The sequence below is a fragment of the Herpailurus yagouaroundi genome, unplaced genomic scaffold (genome assembly GCF_014898765.1).
Source record: "Herpailurus yagouaroundi ecotype Mexico unplaced genomic scaffold, PumYag 191, whole genome shotgun sequence".
Lineage (NCBI taxonomy): Eukaryota > Metazoa > Chordata > Mammalia > Carnivora > Felidae > Herpailurus > Herpailurus yagouaroundi.
The window spans coordinates 18,654,093-18,668,797 of NW_024412422.1; the positions used below are offsets into that span (position 1 = coordinate 18,654,093).

Genomic DNA, 14,705 nt, shown 5'->3' on the forward strand with positions numbered 1-14,705 from the left:
CAGAGGGGGTCCTGAGGGAGGAGGAGAGTCTGGGGGCGGAGGGGAGCGGAGGGGAGTCCGGGGGAGGAGGGGAGCAGAGGGGAGTCCTGGGGGAGGAGGGCAGCAGAGGGGGTCCCGGGGGAGGAGGAGCGTCCTGGGGGAGGAGGGGAACAGAGAGGGTCCTGAGGGAGGAGGGGAGCAGAGGGGAGTCCTGGGGGAGGAGGGGAGCAGAGGGGAGTCCTGGGGAGGAGGAGCAGAGAGGAGGAGGGAGTAAGGGGAGGAGCAGAGGTGAGTCCTAGGGGAGGAGGGGAGCAGAGGGGAGTCCTGGGGGAGGAGGGGAGCAGAGGGGAGTCCTGGGGAGGAGGAGAGCAGAGGGGGTCCTGAGGGAGGAGGAGAGTCTGGGGGCGGAGGGGAGCAGAGGGGAGTCCAGGGGAGGAAGGGAACGGAGGGGAGTCCTGGGGAGGAGGGTGCAGGGGAGCATACCGCCTGCAGGTGGCAGTGTTTAAGGACAAGGCAGGCCGATCTCAGAGAGGAGCCTGCACTTGCTAGGTCACCCTGGGTCCTTGGGGGAACAGTAGGATGGACAGAAGCTTCCCAAGCCTCCCCCAAGGCAGCCACGTCTGTGTCATGGGCCAGGACAGAGTTGGGCCTGGTGTGTTGAGGTGCAGCTGTCTTGCTCACTGCTCCCAAGGAGGGCTCCCCTGGGCCGCTGGTACCACCTTGTGGAGTTTGTGAGCCCGTCGGCGGTGGGGAGGGGGGGGTGCTGATTTTGTGGGGACGGAGAAGTGAGTTTTCAGCACTGAGGCGAGTTGCAAGAACCGCCCATGGCAGGGCAAACATTGTGGGAGGCGGGCAAAGAAGATTCTGGAAAGGGGGAAGGACAGGAGAGAAGGGGGCTGGGGGTGTTCTGCCGGGGGCCGTGGGCACCCCTCTGGGTGCTGTTTAGGAACTGCTGGTGGTCCTGGGGGTGGAGGAGAGAGGGGAGAGGGAGGGCGCCCCCAAGTGCTCACCCCTCCAGGAGCAGGTGCGGGCAGGCCCCGCCCCCACGCGCCACCAAACCAGAACTCACCCTCTGCCCTTTTGCGTACACGCCGTAGCCGGTCACGTTCGCCCCGTTGGACAGCCCGGCAGTCGTCAGGGCGGGTGGCTTCCAGGAGACCTGGACGGTTGCTGGGGTGGGCCCAGCGTGGACGGTGACGTCTTGGGGGGGCGCCGGAGGGCCTGGGGGCACAGAAGGCAGCACTTTCAGGGCACGGCCCTCCGGCAGGCGGGCGGCTGCTCTGCCCACTGCTCTCACCTGGGAGGACAGCGCCGGGCCAGGTCGCCAGGGCAGGAGGTGAGGGTGAGGAAAGGCAGAGGCAGCGGGAGGGCGGAAGCTCCCAGCGTGCGCCGCGGCTCTGCCGCTCACCTGGACGCTGATCCGCCCTCCGGGGCCACCTGCGCCCTGCTCCCAGCCCACCAGGTGGATGCAATTACCCGCCACGGGATCGGCTCCGGTCGCGCTAGGAGACACCCGCGTTTGGGAGACGAAGGCCATCCCTCCCTCCCTCCCTCCCTGCCCCTCTCCCTGCTTCCCCCTCTCCTTCCTCTCTCTGTCCATCAGACTAGACAGGATGCAGGCGTGGGCCACGTGCTTGCCACCCCAGGGAGGGGACAGGGCTGAGCGACAAGACACGGGTGCGAGGACACCATCTGAACCTGAGAGCCCAGCTGTGCACACAGGTGCACCAGTGGACAGCTCGTGTCGTGCCTCAGCCGGTCTGGACGTGCCCGCTGGTCCGGAGCAGCCGGTTCAAGCCACGTGGAGGCAGCGGCCGCGTCCCCGGTCCTTCCGGCGGCTCCTGGTGACAACAGGACCGCCAGGCTGCCTGTCACCCACGGGTGACCTCCTTTCCCGTGGGTCTGGTGCCAGCCCCCCACCACACATCTTCCTGTTGGGACGCGCGTGGCATTTCACTCGGAAGGGAATGCATTTTTAACTTCCAGGAGGAAGGCCTTGAGCCCCACACGCCTTGCTACCGTCCCCCCAAGGCATGAATTTCCAGGTGGGAGGGCACCAGCTGTCCGGCGAGGCTCCTCCGTGAGCCACACGTTCTTCCACTCGCCACGGGGAGCTCACACAGGCCTCGGGTGGCCGCGCGCACCCACTCTGCACACGAGGCGATCAAGGTTCAAGAGAAGTCGCTCAGCCATCAAGCGTGGGAGGCGGGGCTCACACCCACACCTGCCCACGGCCCACTTCGAGTCCGCTGCAAACACCCGCCGTGAGGAAGGTCCTCCCGCTGTCTTCGCAGCCTGCCCAGGAGGGAAGTTCTACCTGGACGGCTACCAAAGGAAGGCGTGCCGAGGGCCTGACCAGAGAGCAGACGTCCTCTCCTCTGTGCTCCCCCATCCACCCACCGCTCGGCACTGACTTGGCTCCTCCGGGATGCCAGACCTGTCGCTTTATAGCCACATCCTCCTAGAAATGCAAACGAGCCAGAGGCAGGACGGACAGGATGGGGCGCAGATCAGAGGGCACCGGAGCCTGCCCGCCCGGGTTCGAGTCCCACATCCGACAATTACTGGCGTGGGACCTTGGACGACTGCTCGCCCTTCCTGTCTTTATTTAGTCAGCGTATCTAAAGACAGACGCAAGACAGCACCTACCGGCGACAACGGCTACGTACTCACTAGAACATCGTCGTCATGTTACTATTCTGCCTCTGCTCAGACAGCTACACTCAGCTTCCAAACTTCCCTCTCGGTAAGACGTGGCCATGTGACAGACTTCCGCACAGCAGCCCGCCAAAGACTCCCCAGGTGAACCTTCAAGGCCTTGCCCCTTGTGGTGGTCTGAGAAGGAGATGACCCCCGGGGGCAACCTTAGAGGCCACGTGCTGGAAAGGGTGAGGCCACGGGACGGACGTGCCCGGGTCCCCAGACGGCCGCTGGAACAGAGCTGCCCACCAGGGACGTGTGCGTCGGATCGACTCGTGCGCAAGCCTCTGAGAAATCACAGTTTCTGACATACAATAAACAATCAGTATCACCAAGCTCACCAAGCTGTGCGACGAAGAGAACTGAGACGTACGTAAAGTGCTCATAAGAGCACACGGGCTCGGAGTAAGTGCCATCTGTATGCTTACTGTTGTTACTGGTCGTTTCAACTTGACCCCAAGGGCACGATACTCCTCCCCCTCCCATAAAAGACGCTGAAATCCCCACCTTCTATATCAGAAGTGGAAGGCCATTCTGGAGGGAACAGTCCTTTGGGTGGGAATCACCCGTTTCAGTGGCTGCTGGTAGTTGGATGGTGTCTGACCAGACTCCGGGGATTTCGCGGGGAGGAGTCTGTTCTCAGTCTCCAAGGGTGACTGTTCCTTCTCAAGCACTGCTAATCGCATCAACCGTGAGTGCCGTCTGTCTCCCTCCCCTGTGATTGGTCACCATCGCGGACTCACCCCCAGAGCACGGGACAGATCGCGGGGCCTCTCATCCACTCACAGCTGACTGGCTGCCAGGGCTCTCGGAAACACCGTGGCGCACCACTTCCCCGAGTCTCCCCAACACTGTCCTCGTGACCCGGTTGCGTTCACAAGATGAAAGGAATCCGCGGTTCTCGTCCGAGCCGGATTGCTCTCCTTTGTTGCAAAGAACACCCAGCAGGGAGAGAAGCAGCCCGTGCCTCATGGCGGAGAGAAGACTCTCAACCCATTTCAAAATGCTTCCCGTGAACACGCCCTACGCGGTTCATCCCGCGCTACGGGGTAGAGAGGGCGGACACCGTGTGGTCTGCACCTTTTAAGACGGGAAACACATAGCAAATCCCACACGTAACCAGACTCCTTCTCATTCTCCCCTAGGGCACTGCCCAGCTAGCTCGTGTGAGAGACAGAGTCCAAGCAGAAAGTGGCCGGCGGTCTTGCTAGGGCGTGGAATTGGAAGCTGGCCTCCAGTGATGGCAGAGATGACAGAAATCGAGAAGAGAAACCCCGGAAAGTGAAGCTGCAATGCAACAGGATCCCCAACCTCTGTGAGCCCGTTCCCCTCGCGCTAGTTACGCAGTGACTCCTAAGTCGTGCCTGTGCAGGGCAGACAAGGATGCAAGCAACATACAGGAAGGGAAACAGCCAGACGGCTGCAGAGTTCAGTGGGGATTCTGAGGGCTGCCTGGCGCTGAGACGAGGGATTTGGGGTTCAAGTCCCGCCAAGTTAGAGGAGCCTGCGTTTTCCACTGGAGACATGGAAGGTCCAAATCATAGAAACCGGGGTCATACATCAGGATGGAGGGCTGCATTCTAAAGGCAAAAATGAAACCCACCCACCCAAATAAAGCTAAAACAAGCATATACAAGACGTAGATTTTTTTCAAGTAATATAACTGTCTGCAAGGATACACCTCAACACGCTCCAGAGGTGCTGTTATAGCTGTTACTGAGAAAGGTAACAGAATTCAGTCTCCACAGTGCATAATCTACACTGTCCAACACACAATGAAAGTCACCAGATGTGGAAAGAAATGAGTATGTGACTGAGAGAAAAAACAGTCCGTAGACACAGGCCCGTATGTGACTCAGGTGTTACAATTAGCAAAGACTTTAAAACAATTATTACAAACAGGTTACAAATGTATAGGTAAAGATGAATGGGATAGGCCAAGAGATGGGAATCCCCAGAGTGATAAGAAAATTAAAAAAAAAAAAAAAGAACCAAATGAAAATCCTAGAACTGAAAACTCCAATGGCCAAAATAAAAATTTCATGTAATGGTCTTAACAGCAGATTGGACACTGCAAAAGACAGATCTGATAAAGTTGAAGATATTATCATAGAAATTATCCTAACTGAAACACAATGAGGAAAATGATTTAAAAAATTAACAGGAGTTCATACATCTGTATGACATTAGCAAGCAATTTGACTCATGTACAATTAGGTTCTCAGACGGGAAAGACAGAATAAGGTAGAAAAAATGTGGAGATATAACATTTGAAATTTGCAGAAAAACTACCACCAATACCACCCTTAGATCAAGGATTGTCAGTAAATTTCAAAAAAGACAAAGAAAAATCTTGAAAGCAGTCAGGGAATGAATGGGACAATAGAGAACTCAGCTGACTCCTTGTAAAAAATAGGGAAGGCCAAGAGAAAAGGAATGACATTTCCAAAGTCCTGAAATTTAAAAAAAGGCTAGAATTCTATATCCAGAAAAAAAAATTATCTTTAAATAAATGTGAAATAATGAGGATTTTTTTTTTTTTTTTACCTAAGCAAAAGAATTCTGCAAGAGACGCTAAAGGAAATTGTTCAGAGCTAAAAGGAAATCATAACAGATGGAAATGTGGACCAAAAAGGGATGTAACATTATTATAACAGAATAAAACATGATAAAATGTATAAAAGCAATAGCGAAAATGAAGGTGCATAAATGGAATTATACACTGGTACTATTCTTCTCTTATAAATAAGGTCATGTTATTAATGTAAACTAATTCTTAATAAGCTAAATAGGCATGTGTTACTCCCTACATCAATCTCTAAAACAAGAATATAAAGAGTTATAACAACAACAACAAAAAAGTCAGTAGAGGAGAAAATGGAATAGAAAAAAACTCTTAGTTGATCCCCGCCCCCCCACGCCCCCCCCCAGACACAAAAGCAAGGAAAGATGAAGAAAAAAACCAGACAAGACAAATGAAACATAAAGAACAAATGGCAGACTTACATAAAGTCATATCAATCGTTGTACTAAACATGAAGGAACTAAAGATTCCAATTAAAAGGCAGAGACTGTCATATTGTTGTAACACCAAGACCCAATCACAGACCATTTGCAAGAGACATACAAAAAATAACAATACAAAGAATTTGAAAGGTTAGGAAGAAATATAACATGCAAATACTAAGCATGGAAAAGCTGGTAGTCCTGTGAGTATCAGACAAAACAGATTTCAAGACAAAAATTAATTATCAGAGACGAAGAGGTGCGTTTTGTTACGAGAAAGGGGTAAATTCATCATGAAAAACTAACAATTTTAAATGTGTATGTGCCAGGACGCCTGGGTGGCTCAGTCGGTGAAGCGTCCGACTTCAGCTCAGGACATGATCTCATGGTTCGTGGGTTCAGGCCCTGCGTCGGGCTCTGTGTTGACAGCTCGGAACCTGGAGCCTGCTTTGGATTCTGTGTCTCCCTCTGTCTTCCCCTCCCTGGGTCACACTCTGTGTCTCTCTCTCTCTCTCTCTCAAAAATAAATAAACATTAAAAAAAAAACATTAAAAAAAATTTTACAAAAATGTGTATGTGCCTACTAATGGAGCTCCACAATATATAAAGCTAAAATGAGAACACTGAAGAAGAAATTAGACACACAGACAATAACTCTCAATGACCGGATAGACCAAGCAGACAAAACCCAGGAAGGATATGAGGGATTTATAAGTTCTATCGATAGGTCTCTCATGGCCCATCTGGGAAGCAGCCTGCCCTTCCTGCAGTGATGGGGGACTCTGCATGCAGGCTCCCGGTCACGATTTGCTTTGAATCTTGGAGGCTGCAAATACCAAGCCAGCCCCAGCAGGCAGGGGGACAGGATAGCTCTGGAGAAATGCCAGCCCCTCTGTCCTCACTCAAGTATGCAGTTCACCTGGCACTGGGAGGGTGGGGGTCACGCAGGGCAATGTTTGGCCCAGGCTGGAGGGAGGAAGTCAGGCCGCTCCCAGTGAGCAGGCCTGGCCTCTTCAGGGGCCGCAGGACCCTGGCGCTGCCAGCTGGGAATGATGTGCCCTGCTTGTCTAGGCCCTGCTGGGCCCCGTAGCTGCCAGAGTCCTTTTGAGGAGAAGCTGTATGCAGTGTTGCAAACCCTAAAGATAATCTCAAATTCTGATCTGAAACCTGCCGGTGAACGCCAGCTTTAAATTCCACACCGAGAATTTAGGTATCACAACGGCGACCACTGAAAACGTTTCCTGCCCCAAACCATTCACATGGCTGGTGTTGTCCCAAAGCACACACACTGCCCATCCCGCTGCTGACAACTGTCCCTGGGACATGCAGGGACAGTTGCAATCCCACCTGCAAGATCCGGTATTGGCTTGCTCGGGACCCACGAGATCGGTCTCTTGGGGTGTGAGTGGCTTCTCGTAAAGGAGGGACTCTGGAACTCGTGACGTGCCAGCCTTTCTGCGGAGCGGGTCGCTCTATCCAGACCAGAGTTTTCTGAGGGCTTGCGCCGCAGCCTGTAGCTGACACCCGTCTTCAGAAACCCCATTAACTCGTTCAGGGTCACCAGTGCCCCCTTGACCACCTGGCTCTGGCACTTTGGAAGTCGATTAAGCTATCAGGCCTCGTTGTTCTTAAGGGCAAGGGCCAAGAGGGGAAACCGCTCTGGGATCTGCCTCGGTGCTCACTTCTACCTACAGTGGAATCACACTACGGGATTTGTGGGTGAAGAAAGGCTGGTAACCGCCGTTCCGCCACCCCCGGCCCAGCTCCCCGCACACGGGCTCAGGGATGCGGACCAGCGGGAGCGGCGCTCACGTCCGTCACGTCGGGGTGCCTCGAACAAGTCATACCCGACACGAGTTCAGAGGGGCCGGTCTAGGAGCACCCTTTCCTCCCACGCAAGGCAAGCTCCCCCCAGGCCTTCCACTCACTCCACTCACCACGGACAGGACACCGCTCCTTCTGGTCAGGAGACAGAAACGTCTGCGACGAACCCAATGTTGGGTCCGCTACCCCCAGAGTTCACGGGCTCAAATCCTCGCCTCCAGACCCCGAATCTGCCAGTGCCTCGGTCTCAGACATCCAGCCTCCAGAGTTGTGAGGCCAGACCGTCGGCTGCGTGAGCCCTCAGGCTTACGGACGAAGACATCGGTGACGGGGAGTTAAGCTGCGGCACACGACTCGTGCTCACGCCCCACCTGGACCCCGTCCTCCCCATCGCACCCTGGGCTTCTCTAGAAGCCTTCCGGGGGGGGGGGGGACCAACGCGTGTGCCCCCTCGTCCCTCCTGAGCCCCCACGGAGCCCTGAGCTTGGCGTGTCTTGTTTCTTGTGCCCCCAGCACTGACCCACAACCTCACGGTAGGCTTCAGGGGAAAGAGGGGTCCTCGTTATCCCAATTTTCATGACCGACGCCGGTGGCCGGGCAGGGAATCGAGTCAGCAAGGAAGACAAAGGCGCTGACCCTTTACGACTCAGCTCCTCCTCAGACCGCCTCCCGCCGTCGGGTAGAGTCTGCCCCCCTGCCCGTGGGTCAGGGGCCCATTGATTACAGGCTTGGCACACGCTGGAGAACACGACGACACGGAAGTAAACCATCACGAACTGAAAAGCTCACGTTGTGTGGGACGGAAGACTTTATGCAGCCGCTTAAAATGATCCCGGAGAAGAAACGAACTGTCTGCAAAAAGTACTGACAAGCGAGGTTCGGCAGGACGGGATTAACGAATCACAGAGGTCCGACAGGGGGGCGGCTGAGACGGCACTTCCGGGGGATCTCGCGAGTAACTCGGGACTAAGAGACGATCCGCAGGAGACAGATTACACCCTCGAACGTTCTCGAAGAATGGCCTTCTTGGCTCCAAGAAGGCTGCTCTTCCCGCCGGTACCCAGGCTCCTCCCAACCGGGCACAGCTGACCTGCGTGGAAGGGCGGCCTTGGACGGGCCCCACAGCAAAGAGCGGCACAGCAGACGTTTCTGGAGGTGGCGGGGGGGGGGGGGGGGGGGGGGCCCCCCCCCCCCCCCGGCCCCTTAGCGGCACGGGGACCCTGGAGGATCGGCGACGAGCTGACCCCGCAGGCACGTGTACCTGAGCCCCTCTCTACAACGGCCCAGGGTGTGTGTGGGAAGGGAGGCGCGTCACTTCTCCTGCCATTCTTCCCAGTGGAGGACGCACAGGAGACGGGCTCTCCGTGGCAGACGTGCCCAGAACCCAGGAGGGCGTCTACGATGGGACGTCACGCCTTCTACGCAAATCCATCCCCGTGTTTGCGTCCGAAGGAAAAACTGAGACGGAAAGAACCGTCGCGAAGGCACGCAGGCGCTTCATTCCCTGTCGCCCTCCACGAGCGCACGCGTGTGGCGGCCACGCCGTGGGGGAGACGTCCTCACCCGTCCCCGAGGTGGTCTCGCCTCCTCCCGTCCGTTCCGGGCTAGGCCTCTTGCACGCGCCAGTGTCAGAAGCAATGTTCTCAAAACCACGGTCCCTAAACAAACTCCAAGTAGTCTCTTTCCCTCTCTCTCTCACACGCACGTGCACACATACCCATAGACACGCACACGTGTGCACACATGCACACACATGCACGCGTGTACGCGTACACACCCATGCACATACATGCACACATGTGCGCGTGCACACACAATGCACACACTCACCTACACACGCGTGCACACACACGCACACACATGCACACGCCCTGCTTCCTGCTGACTTACGGGGTTTTCCAGGACGGCGCTGACTGAATGTGGTCTCCCCCCCCGGCCCCCCCCCCCCCCCCCCCCCCCCCCGTACCGGGGACACCCCTTGCCCCCCCCCCCCCCCCCCAGGGACCCCTCCCTCCCCCCACTCCCCCACCGGGAGGACGGGGCTCACCTGCCGGCAACGTGGAGAACTCCACGAAGGCCTCCTTCTTTTCCCGCTGCTCCAGGGGCAGCTGCCACGGCATCTGGTGGGGCCTGGCCAGAACCTTCACCTTGTAGGCCACGTTGGGCCTGAGGTTGAAGAACTGGTACGTGTAGCTCGCGGCCCGGACCACGTCGAGCTCCTCCTCGTTGAGGAAGATGACGTGGCTGTAGTTGCTGTTGGCGGGCAGCCAGGAGAGCTGGGCCGAGATCTGGGTGATGTTGTCCACCCTCAGCTGGGAGGGGGCCACCGCCACGTCCTTGCCCACCAGCAGCGTGCAGCGCAGCTCGTCCGAGTGGCCCCTGCTGGTGGCGCACTGCACGGAGATGCGGTAGGTGCAGGCTGCCGTGTCGAGCTTCTCGATGAGGGCCTTGGTCCTGCTCCCCAGCGTGAGGCTCACGCGCGGCTCCTGGTCCACGAGCACGCTGTAGCTGCTCACGGTCCCCCAGCCCGGCGGCACTGCCGGCGGCTCCCAGGCCACAATGACACTTCTGGCGAGTTGTTTGATGAGGGTGATTTTCCTAGGGTAAGGCACGATGTCTTCTCCGACGTCGTCGACGCTCACGCCCAGCGTCTCCGCGCCGCCGTCCGCGACGCCGGCGTCGATGGGGGTGGGGGCGTGCAGGTCCAGAATGTTCTCCCCCTCCGAGCCGATGCCCGAACGGCTGATGAGATTCTGGTCCTGCTCGTTCCCCAGCGTGCTTGCCGGCCGCGACTCGTTGTCCTGGACAAAATCCACAAAGTTGGAGGGCACCAAGCCCCTCTGCCCGTCCAGGAGCTCGCCTGTTGGTACAAAGGCAGTGAGATCACCCCGCCCTCGCATCGGGGCCCCGAGGTCCTGCCGGACCGCACGGCTCCCCGACAGGGCCGTGTGGTATGGCCGTGGGATTCCACAGGTCGTCACGGACACCTGCTCAAACGTCCCGTCCTCGGGACCTTGCTCCCACGGCTTGCCCCCTGCGACCCGCGAACCCATCAGGCAGCGTGGCCCCCTGCTTAGCCAACACCTGCCTACGGACACGGACACCCCATGAGCGCAGAGATCTCTTTCCTTTCATCACACTGAAGAGTCCTGGCACACAGTAGGTGCCCAGTAAATATTTGTTTATGGACGAACAAACGTGCATGAGACGAGGGTTTGGGAGATTGAGAAAGTAAACGTCTTACTATTATTTTTGAGGGTATGATCACACGAATAGGATTTAAAGGTGACCTCTCCCCCTTGCAAAGCACACTGTGTATGTCCTAAGGAAGCTCCCAGAATGCCCGTTCGCTGTGAGAAAGAAACTGCCCACGTGGTGCCAGACCACCTGTAGGTTGAGTGGCAAAAAATTTCACCACACCAGCTCTCGTGGCTACTGGTGGCCACAGGGAGAACCTCTTCTTATTCTGCGAAATGCTCTCTTTTTAGTTGGGCTCAAAACCTGTTAGTAGCAGAGGTCTAAAAAACAGAAGTGTTTTGAGGAGCCTCAAAGATGCCGTGATTTGGGTAATCTCGCAGCACCAGCGGGACGGGCCATTTGCCCAGTACGTGGCAGGGCGTGGCGGGGAGGTGCCCGTTCCCAGTAGACCCCGGCCTCGGGAGACGTGTGATGGACCCAGAAGAGGGCACGTGACCATACGATGGGCCGTGGATTCCCCCAGAGTAAAGGGGGACTCCGGCCTGCTCCCGGCCCCACGTAGGGTGTGGGTCAGCTGGCACCCCCAGGATGCTCTCACGAGGGCCGGTGCTCGGGTGACGCCGACAGTCATAACCGCACTCACCGTGCACCGGGTCCTGTCCTACCCGCCCTGCACCTCATTTACCCAAGGCTGCCCGCAGGTCGAATTCGCTTTCTCCGTTCTACACAGAGGAAGGCACAGAGACCAGGGAAATTCCCGAGCTTCGCAGCCCTGTTTGAATCAGGCCTCCAGAAAGCTGATGCGGGCAAGATGCCTGCTGTGAATATTCTAGAGATTTCCAACAAGGGTTTTCTGGCGGCCGCCTCGGACGCCTGTTTCTACAGGTGTGAAAAACAGTGGCGGTGACATGAACGTAGGTTAAGAGTTCGGGCTGTGCTGCCACCAGCCGTGGCGGATTTCTTGCGTGGACGGCCCACAGCTCTGCTACCACGTGCCCGGCAACTACTGGCGAGCGACGTAGCCCACGGCCGGGCGGCTGTTCAGCGTCAAGATGCAACCTGTGGGGCGCCCGGGTGGCTCGGTCGTTCGAGCACGACTTCAGCTCAGGTCATGATCTCACAGGTCATGAGTTTGAGCCCCACGTCGGGCTCTCTGTTGTTAGCGCAGAGCCTTTGGATCCCGTCCCCCCTCACTCTACCCCTCCCCCACTCCTCTCTCTCAAAACTAAACGTTAAAAAAAAAAAAAAAAAAAAGGAAGCAATCCAACCTCACGTCCAGCAAACACCAGCTCAAAAGCCAACTGCGTCTATCAGCCCTGGGAACGCTCAGCAAGGCCGTGAAACAGGAGCCCGCTAATTTAGCAAGAACTGGTCCTACAGCTCAAGGTAAGAGGCCAAGACCCTTCCGTTCGTCCAGGGTGACTGAGCAACTGGGGACTGAGGAGTCTCTCGAGGCTCGTGAAGCCGCTGGTGCTGTCCCGAGCTCATGCTCAGGTTACAAAAGGGACGGAAGGTTAGGCGTCCCAGAGGGAGGGAGGAGGTCGCATTTCCCGATTTCGGACTGGGCGGGGCGGTAACCCTGAAGGGAGGGATCCAGCAGCACGTGGGGCAGACAGCCAGAAAGCCCAGAGATCAGTGGGATCGCCCTGAGCCAGGCGGGGTCATCTGTCCTGCCGGGAAGAAGGTCAGCTGGGGGTCGGGGGTCCTGGGGCAGTAACATAGAAGACGCAACAGATCCCCTCTGGGAACAGCAGTCCGTCAGCCCGGTGTGTCCGCACAGCCACCCGGTGAGCTCTGCGGGGACGGACGTTGAAAACCTCCGCCAGTGCCTCAGGTCTGCGGGGTCAGGACACCCCACTCAGTCGTCAGAAGGGGGAAAGCTGAGGAGGGCGGGCGGAGGGTTGGGGCAGGCAGGCGTAGCTAGGGGCCTGGCCCGTCCGTGGGGACCAGTCAGGTGCGCGGAGCAGCCCCGGCACCCACCGCCCCGCGCCCTAACAGACCTTCATAGAAGCCATCTTCGTCCATGTCCCCGTACACGTAGAGGTACTTCCCCGCCGTGAGGGGCAGCTCAGCTTCCGGGTTCTCATTCGGCCCATCGAAGGGGTTGTAACTGGAGGAAGAAGGACACTCGTGGAGCAGGTGCTGCACGCGGAGGGCGGTGGGCACCTGCACCCCCGCGCCAGCCGTGTGCACGCCAGGAACGGCGGCAGCACCTGCGCTCTCGCACACACTCAAAACAGAGAGAGAATTCTGAAACTGAGGCGGACGTTCGGGGTCCCCGTGCCACATGACACACTGATGACCCTGATCTCAGTTCGTACCCGTCACGTCTGCCGTAAGTGTTCGCATTAGTAAGCAAAGAAGAATCATTAACCCTATAATCTTTCCGTACGTACCGCTTAGCAAAGGTAGGACCACACCGCGTTTACTTTGCAGTAATCTGCTTATTCTTTCCACTTTCCAGTATCGTGACCCTCTCTCTAGCTCATGAAATATTCTATTGTGACCCTTTTTTAAAAAATTTTTAAGGTTTTTTTTTTTTTTTTTTTTTTGAGAGACAAAGAGAGAGAGAGAGACAAAGCCTGAGTGGGGGAAGGACAGAGAGGGAGACACAGAATCCGAAGCAGGCTCCAGGCTCCGCGCTGTCAGCGCAGAGCCCGACATGGGGCTCGAACTCCCGAGCTGCGAGATCATGACCCGAGCCGAAGTCGGGCGCTCAACCGACTGAGCCACCCAGCCGCCCCTCTGTCATGACCTTTTTTAATGGATGTGGAATATTCCACTGAACAGACTGGCATACTTCACTTAACCGATGTCCTAACACTAGGCACCGATGCGGCCTCTAAACTTCGGTTAATACAATCACCATTGCGTCAAATATCCTCGTAAACGTGACGTTTTTTACAATCATGCCCGATGTGCAAATAAGACATACAGTAAACGAAATGGGGATTTTTTAAATTAGTTTAGAATAACGGAGAAGGCCCCAATAAAAATTAAAACAGCATCTGCTGATAGTCAAAGACGATAGGCACGTGTGGTGGAAATATAATAACAAGGCGAAAGCGACTCGCACGCCAACAGTACCAGAAAGCTCACCAGCACTTCTGTGTACGTTTTACGAGATCAGCGTTCCATCTCGGCGAGACGAGCGGAGAAGATACTATTTCTCCCAATTTGAATCACAGAGTGAGGTCAGGGGCACCCGCCCAAAGTCACAAGCTCACAAAGAGGCCTGGGGTGGGGATGCTGGAGACCAACATCAAGGTCTCCTGACCCCTGTCCTCTGCAGGTTTAACGGCCCCAAGTCACCGTGCCCCTCACTGTCCGAGCCCAGGGTCTAGGGAAGTTTTGCAACAGTCTGATGGTTTTACTGAGTCAGTAACTGCTAGGGGCCATCTGCATTAAGGAAGAGACATAGATGGATGTTTGATGTGATAGCCCAGCGGGCGGATGAGGAGAGTAAGCAGCTCCCGGCAGAGGGAATGGCACGTGCAAAGGCCCAGAGGCAGGAGCAGGGTCCCTCTGGGGCGCCAAGAGTCAGCCTGGCTGGAGGAGGGTGCTGACCGCAGGAGCGTCGAGGGATAGGGACTGGCAGGGTCCCCGTGGGTGTGGATTTGATCTTCGGTGCTGGGAGGTATCGGGATTTAAGGCAGGAAGTGATGTGACCACACCTGCATTCGGTAGAGACACTCGGGCGCCCCATGGATGGGGAGCCGGCAGGTGGCAGGTGGGGCGAGGACACCGGATCAGGAGTGGCTCAAGAGGTGATGGAAACGGGCTTTGGCGGGGGGAGGCTGAAAGCTGAGTCAGGGTGGGCAGATGGGGTCACACGTACTGAGCCGGGTCCACGGTCAGGCGCGGCTGCACCGAGAAAGCGGGGCGAGGGTCAGTTCGGGGTGTCTCGCGTGATGCACCGAACGCGCGAGCTCAGAGTTCTGTGTCTGCAAAGCCGTTTGCACAGAGCGATGGTGGTTTCGGGCGGGCAGGAGAGGTGG

General features: G+C 56.9%; 1 protein-coding gene across 9 annotated transcripts in view; it reads right to left on the bottom strand.

Moving 5' to 3' along the window:
* RIMBP2 (RIMS binding protein 2) overlaps nucleotides 1-14,705 on the bottom strand; it is a 170,687-nt gene that overhangs the window by 31,898 nt on the left and 124,084 nt on the right. For all 9 annotated transcript variants that reach the window (XM_040444110.1, XM_040444114.1, XM_040444113.1 and 6 more), the window contains 3 exons: nucleotides 12,708-12,817; nucleotides 9,557-10,369; nucleotides 1,049-1,200 (listed from right to left, as the gene is read on the bottom strand). In XM_040444110.1, coding sequence (XP_040300044.1) covers nucleotides 1,049-1,200; nucleotides 9,557-10,369; nucleotides 12,708-12,817 — 1,075 coding nt within the window. The remainder of the gene's footprint in view (nucleotides 1-1,048; nucleotides 1,201-9,556; nucleotides 10,370-12,707; nucleotides 12,818-14,705) is intronic.